Source organism: Urocampus carinirostris, chromosome 4 (genome assembly GCF_059441175.1).
Source record: "Urocampus carinirostris isolate Australia breed hairy pipefish chromosome 4, RoL_Ucar_1.0, whole genome shotgun sequence".
Lineage (NCBI taxonomy): Eukaryota > Metazoa > Chordata > Actinopteri > Syngnathiformes > Syngnathidae > Urocampus > Urocampus carinirostris.
This window is the reverse complement of record NC_142352.1, coordinates 2,041,825-2,058,285: the sequence shown is the minus strand read 5'-3', so window position 1 is coordinate 2,058,285 and position 16,461 is coordinate 2,041,825. Positions and strand designations below refer to the sequence as shown.

General features: G+C 38.3%; 1 protein-coding gene across 1 annotated transcript in view; it reads right to left on the bottom strand.

The window, feature by feature from the left end:
* Positions 1-16,461, bottom strand: part of LOC148366663 (neural-cadherin) — a 345,561-nt gene that overhangs the window by 8,574 nt on the left and 320,526 nt on the right. The window contains exons 34-36 of the mRNA XM_088333456.1: positions 15,427-15,691; positions 13,522-13,705; positions 8,194-8,441 (exon numbers count right to left, since the gene is read on the bottom strand). Coding sequence (XP_088189582.1) covers positions 8,194-8,441; positions 13,522-13,705; positions 15,427-15,691 — 697 coding nt within the window. The remainder of the gene's footprint in view (positions 1-8,193; positions 8,442-13,521; positions 13,706-15,426; positions 15,692-16,461) is intronic.

Sequence of the window (16,461 nt, the reverse complement as noted above, 5' to 3'; positions counted from 1 at the left end):
TAAGGAAAAGTTAAAAAAAAAGTAAGTCAAAATAAATAGGCCTCAGCAGAGACAACAGACGCATACTTACGTGCAGGAAATGTATTAAGAGTAAAGTAAGCTTAAATGTATTTGCTCAAAGGTGTGTATTTCTAAATCAGTTTCATGTTCCCAGGGTCAGGGAGTAACGGAACAGGGATCACAAAAATATGACTCAAGTAAGAATACTTCAGAATAATATCACTCAAGTCAAAGTAAAAGTAGTCATCCGAATACTTAGGGAAAAGTAAAAAAAAAAATAAGTCAAAATAAATGGCTCTCAGCAGAGACAGACAGACGCGTACTTACGTGAAGGAAATGTATTAAGTGTAAAGTAGGCTTAAACGTATTTGCTCAAAGGTGTGTATTTCTAAATCAGTTTCATGTTCCCAGGGTCAGGCAGTAACGGAACATGGAACACAAAAGTATGACTCCAGTAAGAATACTTCAGAATAATATCACTCAAGTAGAAGTAAAAGTAGTCATCCGAATACTTACCTGAGGAAAAGTAAAAAAAAAAGTACATCAAAATAAATGGGCCTCAGCAGAGACAGACAGACGCGTACTTACGTGAAGGAAATGTATTAAGTGTAAAGTAGGCTTAAACGTATTTGCTCAAAGGTGTGTATTTCTTAATCAGTTTCATGTTCCCAGAGTCAGGGAGTAACGGAACAGGGAACACAAAAATATGACTCAAGTAAGAATACTTCAGAATAATATCACTCAAGTAGAAGTAAAAGTAGTCATCCAAATACTTAAGTAAAGTAAAAAAAAAGTCAAGGACTGAGTAACTGTAGCAACGGAAAACATGCTTTTGATGGGGAGCCAGGCGTGCTCCTCCTCTTCCATTTTTTCGTAGTCGGAATCGCTAAGTGACATTTTCCATCGGTTTCATCCGTAAACAGAATTTCCCCGCCGAATTTGAATAGGGTCACGTGACGACGCTGCTACATTTGATTGGTTAAACATGGTATAGCCTGGCGGAGTTCTGCGTCAAAAAATGCGCCTTAGCAGGGACAGACAGACGCGTACTTACGTGCAGGGCATACATTAAGTGTAAAGTAGGCTTAAACGTATTTGCTCAAAGGTGTGTATTTTAAAAATACTACTAAAGGTGCAACATTTACCGAAACTTACTCAAGTAAATGTAACAGAGTAAATGTACCACTTCTGAATACAAGCGTTGTGTGTCATTCGCAGGGTCAGGAAGTAACGGAACACGTCATTGTATTCCGTTACAATTACAGAATAGAATACACTTTAGCTTAAGTAAGGATTACTTTTCAAGATTAAGTCAAGGTTATTATCACAAAGAGTCTCAAAGAGACAGTCCGACACAGTAGACACTCTCAAGTCCAATCATTTAAAAAAAAAAAAATTCACTGTATTTGTATTTTTTATTTAAATTCTTAATTATATATTATTTTTTATCAACTTTTTTTCGTAAAATAACAAATGTTTATAGGAAACTAAGTATTACTTTTTATTTTATTGCAAGTGAAATACTTTATTGTATATTCTTTTATTTTGAAATCATATTTATATCAAGAACTTATTTTCTTAACTCACTATATTTAAAACGATTCTAAACTTGTAAAATACTATAATACATATGCTATATTTGAACTATTTTTTTCCTAAAAAAATGAGAACAAAATGATATTCAAACTTTCTTTCTCTGTTTCAAATTGATTATCTTTATTCTTCTATTTCTTCCTTTATTCTTTCTCTTTCTTTTGTTATTTCTTTTTTTCTTTCTCCCCATCTTTCCTTTTTGTTCTTCCTTTATTCTTTTTTTTCCTTCCTTCCTTCCTTCCTTCCTTCCTTCCTTCCTTCCTTTCTTCCTTCCTTCCCTTCCTCCCTCCTTCCTTCCTTCCTTCCTTCCTTTCTTTCTTTCTTTCTTTCTTTCTGTCCATCTCTCTTTTTCATTCTTCCTTTCTCATAAGTCCGGCCCCTGAGAAAATGTTTGTTCTATCACGTGGCCCCCGAGTTAAAATGCCTTTGACAACCCCCCTGTCCTAACCCAACACCTCACCTGTGAAACATGGCAACAATTTCAAGCATTGGTTAACCCTAAAATCCAAGCACTTATCAAACACCACAATAAAAGGATTTCGAGCACCCGTACGAACCCCGTGATTTGTTTAGTCCCACGGCTTCTTGGCGTTTCCTTTACTGCCGGATTAATCTTCTTCACGGTCGGGTCAATGAGGACCTCGAGCGGGTCTAAATTGACTTCTCCGGTTTTCACACCCGGGAAACGAGAGATTCTCCTCAGGATGAGAACACGGCCGGATTGATTTGGAAGGAAACAAAAGGAAAGAGGGAAAAACAAATGGAAATGAAGGGAAACGTGCAAGGACGGACAGAAGGGGGTCATGCTAAAAGCAAATGAGACAAAAAGTGAAACTTAGGACAAAAAAGAAAGGAAAAAAACAGAAAAATGAAAAGAAAAGAAGAAAATGAAAAATAAAAAAACAAAAAAAAAGACAAAAAAGTGAAGCTCAAGTAAAAAAGGAAAACGAAAATGAAAAAAAGAGAAGATAAAAAAAATGAATTCTCTGTATTTTCCTTCACTCCTGGCCGAATCACTCAGAGAAGTGCAAGAGAAAAACAAGCTGCAGGTTGAAATACTTGATGTTGCCAAAGCCAGGTGCCTCCAACAAAGACACTCTACTTGTATTTATTTCTCTCTCTCTCTCTCTCTCTCTCTCTCTCTCTCTCTCTCTCTCTCTCTCTCTCTCTCTCTCTCTCTCTCTCTCTCTCTTCTGTTCCTTTGTTACTCTTTGTCTCTTTCTCTCTCTCTCTCTCTCTCTCTCTCTCTCTCTCTCTCTCTCTCTCTCTCTCTCTCTTCTGTTCCTTTGTTACTCTTTGTCTCTTTCTCTCTCTGTGTCTTTTAAGCTATTTTGCTCGAACATCCTTTTTTCCTTTTCTCTCTTTTCTCTTTCTCTCTTCCTACCCTTGGCGCTTTCTTTTCTCTTTTCTCTCCTTCTGTCTTTCTATTTCACTCCTTTTTTCTTCCTTTTTCTCCATTGCCCCTATTTGCTTTATTTTTCCCTCGTTTTCTTTTTTGCATCTTTTTTAAATGTCTTTTTCCCTATTTTTTTTTCTTTAAAAAACGATTTCCCTTTTTTTGTCTTTCTTTAAGACAGGCTGAAAAAAATGTGAAGAAAAAAAAGCTGCTTTTTGCTTCCTTTTGGTCTAAAGGTCTTAATTGACTTTTTCACACCTGGGAAACGAGAGATTCTCCTCAGGATGAGAACATGGCCAGATTGATGGGAAGGAAACAAAAGGAAAGAGGAAAAAACAAATAGAAATGAAGGGAAACGTGCAAGGACGGACGGAAGGGGTCGTGCTAAAAGCAAATGAGACAAAAAGTGAAACTTAAGACAAAAAAGAAAGGAAAAAAAAACAGAAAAATGAAAAGAAAAGAAGAAAAATAAAAATAAGACAAAAAGTGAAGCTCAAGTAAAAAGGAAAACTAAAATAAAAAAAGAGATGATAAGAAAATAAAAGAAAAAGAGAGAAAATTGATTTTTTTTTTAAAACAATTATTTGTATAAATTTATTTTCTTTCACTCCAGTTTTTCTTTCTTTTTCTCCATTGCCCTTTTTTGCTTTATATTCCCCTAGTTGTCTTTTTAATCCCGTTTTCGCCTTTTTAAATTTATTTTTCTTTAAAAAAAAACTATTTCCCTTCTTTTTGTCTTTAAGACAGGCTGAAGAAAATGTGAAGAAAAAAAAAGCTGCTTTTTGCTTCCTTTCGGTCTCTGTAGTTTGTCAACTACACACGACAGTGACATCTACATCCACAAATATCAAACACTGTCCCTTTAAGAAAAGTGGAATGTTTACAGCCCCCTAACTTTGAGACTCCTGCTTTATATACTGTCGCCTTGCAGAATATATGGAGGATATCTCCTTAAATACTTTTCTTCTAGAAAATCTATTGGTTTTTTTTTGGTATTCTTCTAATAAAATGGCATTTTTCCTGAATATTTAACCAAGAATTCATTCAAAACATATGCATCGATTTTGATGCAGTTAACTGGAAACTGATTTAGAAATACACACCTTTGAGCAAATATGTTTAAGCCTACTTTACACTTAATACATTTCCTGCACGTAAGTACGCGTCTGTCCGTCTCTGCTAAGGCCCAGTTATTATTATAAATGTATGATGAATAAATGTGTACGGACAAACATAAGTTTAAAAACCTTTTTAGCTGTTGTCACTATTATAATTTCCTAAGAAAAATACTTTTTGGGGAAATTTTAATTCATTTCAAAGAGTGTATATATGCAATGAGGCTCTTTAACTCCACCCGGGGGAGTAATAGCCCACATTAAAACCCCACCTACACATTTGCATATTACCCTTTTTTTATCTATCTATCTAGACATATCTATCTATCCATCTATCTATCTAGACATCTAGAGATCTGTCTATCTATATATCTATCTATCTATCTATCTAGACATTTATCTAGCGATCTATCTATCTCTCTAGACATCTATCTAGACCCCTATCTATCTTTCTAGACACCTATCTATCCATCTATCTATCTAGACATCTATCTATCCATCTATCTATGTATCTAGAAATTTATCTATCTAGACATCTATTCCATCGAGACATCTATCTATCTCTCTAGACATCTATAAATCTGCATAGACATCTGTCTATCTATCTAGACATCTATCTATCCATCTATCTAGACATCTATCTATCTATCTATCTATCTATCTAGACATCTATCTATCTATGCATCTAGACATCTATCTAGACACCTATCTATCTATCTAGACACCTATCTATCTATCTATCCATCTATGTATCTAGGAATGTATCTATCTAGACATCTATCCATCTATCTAGACATTTATATATCTATCTATCTATCCAGACATCTATTCCATCGAGACATCCATCTATCTCTCTAGACATCTATAAATCTATATAGACATATATCTATCTATCTATCTATCTATCTAGCTAGCTAGCTAGCTATCTATCTAGACATCTATCTATCTAGACATCTATCCATCTAGCTAGCTATCTAGACATCTACCCATCTACATTATTTTCAACTACCAGGAGGCACTGAATAATATACACTGTCCCTTTAAATAACTTAACAATGCCTCGCATTATGAAAGGCAGCAGGTGAAACCGGGCCTGCAGAAATCCCGTCTTTTCTCCGTTTCACGTCACGTTAGCGCAATCCAATTTGCATAAGTCATTCAATTAGACATTCACCTCTTTGATTAGAATACCAATTGTCTCTGTCCTTGATTACAATCTACTGTATATTGATTAAAATCAGATAGATAAATAGATAGATAGATAGAGCTAGACAGATAGATATATAGAGCTAGATAGATAGAGCGATAGATAGATAGGTAGAGCTAGATAGATAGACAGATAGAGCTAGGTAGATAGAGCTAGATACAGCGATAGATAGAGCTAGATAGATAGATACGGCTAGATAGATAGAGCTAGAGTGATAGATAGATAGGTAAATAGAGCAATAGAGTGATAGAGCGATAGATAGTGAGATAGATAGAGATAGATGGAGCTAGAGCAATAGAGCGATAGATAGGTAGATAGATAGATAGATAGAGCTAGATAGAGCTAGACAGATAGAACTAGATAGACCGATAGATGGATAGATAGAGCTAATTAGATAGATAGAGCTATATAGATAGATAGAGCTAGATAAATAGAGAGATAGATAGATATATAGGTAGACAGCGATAGATAGATAGGTAGATAGAGCTAGAGCGATAGATAGATAGATAGGTAGAGCTAGATAGATAGACAGATAAAGCTAGATAGATAGAGCTAGATACAGCGATAGATAGAGCTAGATAGATAGATAGATAGAGCTAGATAGATAAAGCTAGATAGATAGAGCTAGAGTGATAGATAGATAGAACAATAGAGTGATAGAGCGATAGATAGTGAGATAGATAGATAGAGCTATATAGATGGATGGAGCGATAGGGTGACAGATAGATATATAGCTGACTAGCGATAGATAGATAGAGCTAGAGCGATAGATAGATAGATAGGTAGATAGATAGAGCTAGACGGATAGAGCTAGATAGAGTTAGACAGATAGAGCTAGATAGAGCTATATATCGTCATTGGGCGTCACCCCGAAAAATACGCAGAGAGGAGATATGACAAAAAGGGAACGTGCTTTATTGCAATCGGGACAAAGTTCCCGACGTTAAACATTGACATAAAACATTCTCAAATAAAGATTAGTTATCTCGTGACCTCTTGGAACAACGTCATCCCACGACCTTCACCAGATGACTACATACTTAGTTATTATCCACATTCCACAACAATATAAGCCCCTTTGAAGGAAAAACAGAGCTTATTCCGACAACAGTTCCAACATGGCCTGAGGGTTTTTTTTTCTTTGATGTACTTTTACTACCATAAGCCGCGTGTATAATGCATACCTAAACTCATTTTTCAGGTAGTAAATATGTACGTAGTACAAAAATAAATACGGTATTTAATGTATTCAGTATGCCACAAAAGTGAGTACATCCCTCACATTTCAGCAGAGATTTCTTTATAATGTTTAATTCAACATCACTGAAAAAAACATTGCTTTGACACAGTACGGCAAAGTCTGTGTAAAGCTGACATGGCAGAGTACATTTATTTTAATTCCCCTCAAAAAAAAACTCAAAATACAACCATCAATAACTAAACCCCTGGCAACAAAAATGAGTACACCCCAAAACACTACACCCCTATATATCCAAACAAAGCACTGCTGGTGATTTTTCCTCCAAAATACCATGCAACTTGTTACTCCTACTAGGTCTCAGGTATAAGTAGGGAGCAGGGGTTTCTATTTTTAGTACACTCTGACATATTGGTCACTGAACTTCACAAGATGGCACACCATGGCAAGGAACTCTCTGGGGACCTCAAACAAATAGATAAGGCTGCCCAAGGCAAAGAAATGATTGCCCTGAAATAGAGCTGCAGTACAGTGGCCAAGATCCTCCAGCGTTTTAAAAACCAGGGTGAACTCACAACAGGGCTTGTGTTGGATCCCCAACAAAGCTGAGAAAACGTGCACAGCGTCACATCCAAATGCTATCGAAGAAAGATAGGGGCAGGACTGCTGTCAGCATTGCTGCAGAAATTGAAGTGGTGGGGGGGGGGGGGGGGCGGGGGGTCAACCTGAAAGTACCATACCCTTCAGGAACTTTCACTTTAGGGTGTACTCACTGTTGTTGCAAAAGGGTTTAGTTATGGAATGCTATATTTTGAGTTTTTACACTGCTATAAAATCTTGACGCGGACTACCTTTCATTGTGTCATGGCAATATTTCTTCAGCGTTGTTCTACTAAACATTCTCGGCAGAAATGTGAGGGGTGTACTTACTTTTGTGACATACCGTATCCCTGTACTACCCCTTGATCAGATAGTAATGTGGATTATTGGAGCCGAGCTTGACATAAGGAGAACGCATTAGTTTAAAACGGGAAATACCAGGCTTGTTTCTCTTGAGTGTAAATGTCAGCGAATGTTTTTATTGGGCGAATAACATTCTTCTTTTCCAAGTAATGGAAATGTGAAATGTGAATTTCCCTGTGGGGATGAATAAAGTATCTATCTATCTATCTATCTATCTATCTAATAACATTCTTCTTGGCAGGGAACATGCGGTCAAGCCGACCCCAACAGTTCTTGGAAATTGGGAAATAGGGAAAATTGAAAGAGTAAGAAACATTCTGTCTGGTAGCGTGCATTTTGAGATAAACACGTGCGTCATCGCGAGGGGGACGGGCTAAAGTAATATGAGATGTTGTCTTAGGATATAAAAAGCCAATTGTCTCTGAGGACGAATGAGATCTCTCTGTTTTGTACGCTGATGAAGATAATGAAACGAGCTCTCCCTCTCCCGCCAAGACTTCTCCCTGCATCTTGTTTTACATATTTTGGGGCATATTTCTCGGGCTCTGCTGCCACCTACTGATAACCATGGATATTAAAGTTACTTAGCTGATTGCTGGAAGAAAGAACTGATAATAACCAACGGCACGCTTGTTCAGTAAGGATAAAATTGGGCAATTTCTTGCGGCACCCGAGTGTGCCCAGGCACCTCTGATTTTCAAAATAAGAGAAGAAGACTTACCGAGCAAGGCGAGGAAACAGACGCTGATGGCGAAGAGCGAACTGAAGCTGAGTCCCAGGTCCTCGTTGTAGTAGGCGCCCAGCCGGGTTTCGCACAAGCGCCCCCGATACCCGTCGGGGCAATGGCAAGTGAACTTGGACGGCGATTGGGCCACGCAATTCCCGCGTCGGCACGGTCGCGTGGCGCATAGCGTGTAAACGCACCATTTGCGACTGCCGTTCACGCGGATCATGTGACCTGCGGGACACCTAGAGGACGGAAAACGAGGCATCGATTTTCAGTTTTATTTTAACTTGAAGAAATGCAACAAAGTGGTATGTACAAGTTCAGTCCCATTCCTACCCCTTCCCCTTCATTTTGCCCCTTACTCTAACATACTACCTCTTTAAGAGTTTTATTACCACCTACTGATTTATTTCTTAAAACTACTGCTTTTCGAAATTCAAATGAATTACTAATAAATGAACACATAGGGATAATATATCAAAAAAAGAAAAAGAAAAAAAAACATCTGCAAGTGAGTCAAGCCAAAATAGACGTTTTCTACATAGAGCTGTCCTCATTTGATGCTTTAAATGACAACCCCATAAGCCACCATAGCAGGCGTGTCAGTGTCATTTTCACACACTTGTTTTCTTTATGTATTCCGGGGTTTATGGAGTCAGACTGCCCAAAAAAAACATGGCAACGGCAACAATTTCAAGCATTTACAAGTACTTCACCCAAAAATCAAGCGTTTTCATGAATTTTAAGAACCCGTACAAACCCTGAATATAGCGATAGAGATTGTGTGGACTGAAATCCAGCAGACTGGACAATTTAGATGGGTGACTATCTCAGGAGGAAGACAGTATGGGTTGGTAGCTAGCAGTGCTAATGCTAGCTCCCTTCTTCTAAATAGTGCTCTTTGTGGTTTCCAACAAGGTGAGTTAACTAATTGGTTGGAGAGGACCAGTTTACAGCACTAAAATCTTTGCAACTGTGTATTTCAATTAGGCTGTTTTTTTAGACATTGTGAAAGAGTTGTAAATGTTTGACTATTTTTTCCAGAAGTCACTCGGTAATTGTGCACTAAATAATGAGCCTATAGATGACTTACAAGTGGCGTTACTGCTGTTTTTTGGAGTTTATGGAGTCAGACTACCAAAAAAATACGGCAATAGCAACAATTTCAAGCATTTACAAGTAATTCACCCAAAAATCAAGCGTTTTCATGAATTTTAAAAACCCGGACAAACCCCGAATGTAGTGGTACAGATTGTGTGGACTGAAATCCAGCAGACTGGACAATTTAGATGGGTGACTATGTCAGGAGGAAGACAGTATGGGTTGGTAGCTAGTTGTGCTAATGCTAGCTCCCTTCTTCTAAATAGCGCTCTTTGTGTTTTCCGACAAGGTGAGTAAACTAATCGGTTGGAGAGGTCCAGTTTACAGCACTAAAACCTTTGCAACTGTGTATTACAATTAGGCTGATTTTTTTTTAGACATTGTGAAAGAGTTGTACATGTTTGACTGTTTTTTCCAGAAGTCACTCAGTAATTGTGCACTAAATAATGAGCCTATAGATGGCGTTACCAATGTTTTTTTCAGGGTTCTAATTTGAATCCACTACGTACATCTGCCGTATTATTCCTTTCAAAACAAAAAAGCAAAAAATACCAAAATGAAAAAGTAGTGAAAAGCTGAGAAAAAAAGAAACAAAAGGAGAGAAAAAGAGAAAAAAAAGTGGGAAAAATTGAGAAAAAAAGCCAGAAGAAAGAAACAAATAAAGGAAAAAAGGGTCATGGAGAACAAAAAAGCAAGAAAAAAGTAACAGTTAGGAAAAAATAAATACAATAAAAAGGATTTTTTTTAAAAAAAGAGAAAAAACAGGGAAAAATAAAATAAAGTTTGTGTTTCATTCAAATCATTTCCAATGATATCAAGTCAATCTTTTTGTCAACATTGTACTTCCACTCAAAAACGTGATTAAATACAGTTGTGTATCGTGCAACCGACTAAAAAGCCCCCAAAAATGTTAGTATGATGCGACAAAAGATACCAGGAAGAAAAAGAAATGGAAATCTTGTCCAAAAATTGTAAAAACAAATGAAGTTTGTAGGCAATCCGACATGAGTCAATTCATTCAAAAGTGAAAAAGAATTTTGCATTGCCGGAAACTCAGCAAAATGGAACTTGATGTCAAGTTTTGGACATGTTTGATAATGGATTAGTGGCCACACTTGGGATTGCCGTTACTCACTGTTGTTTCAAGCGTTGCTCACCGACTTTGTGTGAACGCTCGGACCCGTAAGGAAAATTCCAGGGAACATTGCCTATGAGGCAGAAATACTTTTAGGCGGATTTTTTTTTTTTTTAATATCTATTGGCATTATGGAGTGTTTTGGAGTCAATCTTTTTGGATTTTTGGGATGTCACGGAGCCATTTTGGAGGATTTCTAGTTTTTGGGTATCATGTTTCAGACGGACGGTGATGTTTTTGTGATGAGTAGATTTTGAAATCAAATTTTGAATGTCAAGAGTTTGCACTTTTCATGGACATGAAGGGTTTTAACAGACCAACAATTGACGGAGAAGAAAATTAATTTCAAGTAGAAAAAAAAAAACAACTCATTAAAAAGAAAAAGGAGCTGTCAATCGTCTAAACATTTCTTCTTTGGAAAGCCTCCCGCATGTTTTATGCATGCAAATCCTTTCCCAGGAAATCCTTTTTCTTTTTTTCTCCACTTCAAAACAAAAAAAGGAAGCGAAAAATGTGCTCGGCTCCAGACATTATCAGCGATATTTAAGGTTGAAGGCACCGGTGTCCAGCGGGCGGCCCGAGGGCCACATCGGGCCCGTCGGGGGTTGGAATCGGACCCACGGGAAAACACAGAGAGAAGCGCAAGAGAAAAGTGAGCTGCGGTTGGAACAGTCTCCACTCGCATAACGACTGTAGGAGTATTGATTTCTTGAATTGACTCTCCCTCTGTCTCTTTTTCTCTCTCTCTATTTTTCTTTCTCTTTTGTTATTCTCTCTGTCTCTCTCCCACTCTATTCTTTCATTTCACTCTTTCTCTCTTTTTTTCTCTCTATGTATTTCTCTCTCTCTTGCTCCTTTTTCTCTTGTTATTCTCTCTGTCTCTCTCTCTCTCCCACTCTATTTTTTTATTTCACTCTCTTTCCCTTTTTTTCTTTCTCTTTACCCCATTCCACTGTCACTTGCTCTTGATGTATTTCTCTCCCTTTCTTGCTCCTTTTTTTCTTGTTATTCTCTCTGTCTCTCTCTCCCACTCTATTTTTTTTATTTCCCTTTCTTTCCCTCTTTTTTTCTTTCTCTTTACCCCTTCCACTCTCTCTTACTCTCGATGTATTTCCCTCTCTTTCTTGCTCCTTTTTCTCTTGTTATTCTCTCTGTCTCTCTCCCACTCTATTTTTTTATTTCACTCTCTTTACCTCTTTTTTTTTATTTCTCTTTACCCCTTCCACTCCCTCTTTCTCCCTATATATTTCTCTCTCTCTCTTGCTCCTTTTTCTCTTGTTATTCTCTCTGTCTCTCTCTCACTCTATTCTTTCATTTCACTCTCTTTCCCTCTTTTTTTCTTTCTCTTTACCCCTTCCACTCTCTCTTACTCTCGATGTATTTCCCTCTCTTTCTTGCTCCTTTTTCTCTTGTTATTCTCTCTGTCTCTCTCCCACTCTATTTTTTCTATTTCACTCTCTTTACCTCTTTTTTTTTATTTCTCTTTACCCCTTCCACTCCCTCTTTCTCCCTATATATTTCTCTCTCTCTCTCTTGCTCCTTTTTCTCTTGTTATTCTCTCTGTCTCTCTCCCACTCTATTCTTTCATTTCACTCTCTTTCCCTCTTTTTTTCTTTCTCTTTACCCCTTCCACTCTCTCTTTCTCTCTATGTATCTCTCTCTCTCTCTTGCTCCTTTTTCTCTTGTTATTATCTCTGTCTCTCTCCCACTCTATTCTTTCATTTAACTCTCTTTCCCTCTTTTTTTTCTTTCTCTTTACCCCTTCCACTCTCTCTTTCTCTCTATGTATCTCTCTCTCTCTCTTGCTCCTTTTTATCTTGTTATTATCTCTGTCTCTCTCCCACTCTATTTTCTATTTCCTCTCTTTCCCTCTTTTTTCTTTCTCTTTACCCCTTCCACTCTCTCTTACTCTCGATGTATTTCTCTCTCTTTCTTGCTCCCTTTTCTCTTGTTATTCTCTCTCTGTCGATCTCCCACTCTCTCTTTACTTTTTTATTTCACACTCTCTCTCTTTATTTTTCTTTGTCTTTACTCCTTCTACTCTCTCTTTCTCTCGATGTATGTCTCTCTCTTTCCTGTTCCTTTTTCTCTTGTTATTCTCTCTCTGTCTCTCTCCCACTCTCTTGACTTTTTATTTCACTCTTTCCCTCTTTTTTTCTTTCTCTTTACCCCTTCCACTCTCTCTTTCTCTCTCTCTTGCTCCTTTTTCTGTTGTGAATCTCTCTCTGTCTCTCTCCCACTCTCTCTTGACTTTTTTATTTCACTCTCTTTCCGTCTTTTTTTTCTTTCTCTTTAGCCCTTCAACACTCTTTCCACTATGTACTTCTCTCTCTTTCATGCTCCCTTTTCTGTTGTGATTCTCGCTCTGTCTCTCTCCCACTCTTCTCTTTAATTTTTTATTTCACTCTCTTTCCCTCTTTTTTTCTTTCTTACTCCCTTTGGCTCTTTTCCTATTAGGTTTTTCACTCTCTATTTTATTCCCTTTATTTCTCTTTATTACGCTTACACTTTTTCACTCTTTTTTTCTTTTCTCTATATTTTGATCCGTCACACTTTCTCTCTCTCGTTATTTCTTTCTCTTACTTTCTCCATCTCTTTCTTTCTTTCTCTTTGACAGTTCATTTTTATCCCTTTCTATCTCTATTGTGGTCTCTCACTTACTATTTCATTTTCTCTCTCTTTCTATCTCTCTCTCTGTCACTCTATCTCCCTTGTTCTCTCTCTTTCTTTATCTCTGTCTTTTCTTCTCATTCTTTCTCTTTTACCCCCCCCCTCTATCTCTTTATCATTCCCTCTCTTGTTCTTACTCTTTCTCTCTTACCTCTCTCAATATTTTTTTCTTTCTTTTTCTGTCTCTTTCTTTCTCTCTTTCTGCCTCATCTTTTTTCCCTTTCTCTCTATTGTGTTCTCGCTTTTTCTGTCTCTGTCTCTTTCTCTGTTACCCTTTTTTTTCCATCTCTCTCTCTCGTCAGGTATCAGCATCAGGTATGCTAGGATATGTTCATGCTAGCACCGCTGTGGTTAGCATGTGACTGTCATGTTAGCATCTCCGCTGAAAAGGAAATGTTAGCTTAGCGTTAGCTCACCTGCATTCATGCACCCGCCAGAGGTCCACGCAGGTAAAGGGCGGGCTGCACTGGTTCCTCTTGCAGGAATCGGACCGGCAACCCGAACTCAAACCTTGCGCGCTGACCTGCGAAGCGCCGTCTTGCGCCCGTAAAGCCTCCATCGGCAAATGGCGGCCGTTCAGGCGCAGGTCCCTCATGCAGCCTGCGGGGGGCGACAACAAGCATGAATGATAGAGAAAACTACGTTTTAGCAAATATTTTTCTTTCTTTCTTTGCGTTTCTCTTTTTCTCTTTCTCACTTTCTCTTTTATTCCCTTTCTTTCCCGTTGTCTTTTCCTCCTTCTTCCTCTCTTTCATTTTCTTCTCTCTCTCTCCGTTTCTTTCTCTCTTTTTGTCTGTCTTTTGCTTACATTTATTTTGCCTTCCACTTTTTTCTCTTCCTCTCTTCTATTTTTCTTTTTCAGTTATCTCTCTTTTCTCTGTTTCTCTCCTTTCGTTTTTGTCACTCTTGTTCTCTCACTCTCTCTCTTTTTGCTGCCGACTGATCTTTTGTTCTCTCTTTCTGTGTGTGTTTCTTTCTCTCGTACTCCTTCCACCCCTCTCTTTTTTTCTTCTCACATGTTCTTTCTTCCTCTTTTTTCTCTCTGTCTCTACCTTTTTCGCTTGCTCTTTCCTTTTTCTTTGCATTTTCTCTCTCTCTCTCTCTCTCTCTCCCACTCTCTCATTCTTACTGCTCTTGATTTCTTTTCAATTTTCTCCATCTCTTTCACTCATTTGCTCCCTTTCTCTGTATTTCTCTTTTTCTCTCTCTAACTTTCTCCTTTCTTTCCCTCTCTTTCCCGTTGTCTTTTCCTCCCTCTTTGTTTCTTTGACTCTCTTCTCTCTCTCTTTAACTGTTTCTTTTTCTCTTTTTGTCTGTCTTTTGCTCCCTCATTTTGTATGTCTTTTGCTCTCACTTTTTTTTGCCTTCCACTTTTTTCTCTTCCTCTCTTCTTTTTATCTTTTTCAATTATCTTTTCTCTATCGCTCTTTTCTTTATTTGTTTCCTTCTCTCCTTTCGTTTTTGTCACTCTTGTTCTCTCACTCTCTTTTTGCTGCCGTCTGCTCCTTTGTTCTATCTTCCTGTGTTTGTTTCTTCCTCTCATACTCTTTCCATCCGTCTCTTTTTTCTTTTCTCACATTTTCTTTCTTCCTCTTTTTTCTCTCTGTGTTTTTTCTCTTGCTCTTTCCTTTTTCTTTGCATTTTCTTTCTTTCTCCCTCTTGCTTGCTATTTCTCTCTCTCTCTCTCTCTCTCTCTCTCTCTCTCTCTCTCATTCTTACTGCTCTCGATTCCTTACCAATTTTCTCCATCTCTTTCATTCATTTGCTCCCTTTCTCTGTATTTCTCTTTTTCTCTCTCTCATTTTCTCCTTTCTTCCCTTTCTTTCCTCCCTCTTTCTTTCTTTGACTCTCCTCTCTCTCTTTGTCTGTTTCTCTCTCTTTTCTCTATTTGTTTGTTTCTCTCCTTTCGTTTTTGTCCCTTTTGTTCTCTCACTCTTTTTTTGCTGCCGTCTGCTCCTATGTTCTCTCTTTCTGTGTTTGTTTCTTTCTCTCATACTCTTTCCATCTCTCTATTTTCCCTCTTCTCACATTTTCTTTTTCTCTCTTTTTTTTTCTCTCTGTCTCTACCTGTCTTTTTTCTCTTGCTATTTCCTTTTTCTTTGCATTCTCTCTCTCTCTCTCTCGCTCTTTCTCTTTCTCTCTCTCTCTCATTCTTACTGCTCTCGATTTCTTTCCTTTTTTCTCAATCTCTTTCACTCATTCTCTCCCTCCCTTTTTTTGGATTCCCTTTACCCCTTTCTCTGGAAGTTCCCCATCTCTCTCTCCCCCATCTACAAAATTTTAACAATCAATTTTGAGAATTCGAATATAAGTCGACCGACCCTGGAAGCTTTTGTTGCCGGCCAATGGGAAGGCGTTGCCCAGGACGACGGAGGCGGGGTCCACCACGATTTCCCGGCTCCGTCCCGGCGACCCCGTCGCTTCCCGTCGGCCGCCGCCGCCGTCCAATCGCAGCGTGATCTCGTTGTCGTGGCGATCCAGCATCACCTGGTGCCACTCCCCGTTGTCCAATCGGTAGCCGGGAAGGCTCACGTTGTGGTCCCCGTCCCCCAGGTTGTAGAACACGCTCAGGAGGCCCTGGAAAATCTGAGCCCCCGAGCGGAATCACATGGTCAGGTTTTTGTTCCCCTCGTTTTTTTCTAAATATGCTAATTGTGTAAAGCAGGGGTTTCATTTGAACTCGGGGGCCACACCATAGAGGAAACATTCTGTCGGGGGCCGGACTAGTCGATTAAAAAGAAAGAAAAAGAGAGATCAAGAAATGAGAGAAAGAGGGAGGGAAAATGAGAGAGGGCGGGACAAAGAAAGAAAAAGAGGGAGAGAGCGTGAGAAACAAAAGAGATAAAAAGTCGTGAGAGAGGGGGAAAAGAAAGGGAGAGGAAAAAACAAATCCAAAGAGAAATAGAAAGAAAGGAGAGAAAAGAGAAAAGAAAGTGCAAAGGGTAGGAAGAGAGATAGAGAAAAGGAAAAAAAGGAAGTTAGAGCAAAAGAAGTTTAAAAGACACAGAGAGAGAAAGAGACAAAGAGCAACAAAGGAAGAGAAAAATAGAGACACAGAGAGTGAAAGAGAGAGAGAGACAGAGAGGGAGAAAAGGGGTGGAAAAAAGAGAGGGCGGGACAAAGAAAGAGAGAGAGGGAGAGAGCGTGAGAAACAAAAGAGATAAAAAGTCGTGAGAGGGGGGGAAAAGAAAGGGAGAGGAAGAAAGAAATCCAAAGAGAAATAGAAAGACAGAAGGAGAGAAAAGAGAAAAGAAAGCGCAAGGGTAGGAAGAGAGAAAGAGAAAAGAGAGAAAAAGGAAAAAAGGAAGTTAGAGCAAAAGAAGTTAAAAAGACACAGAGAGAGAAAGACAAAAAAA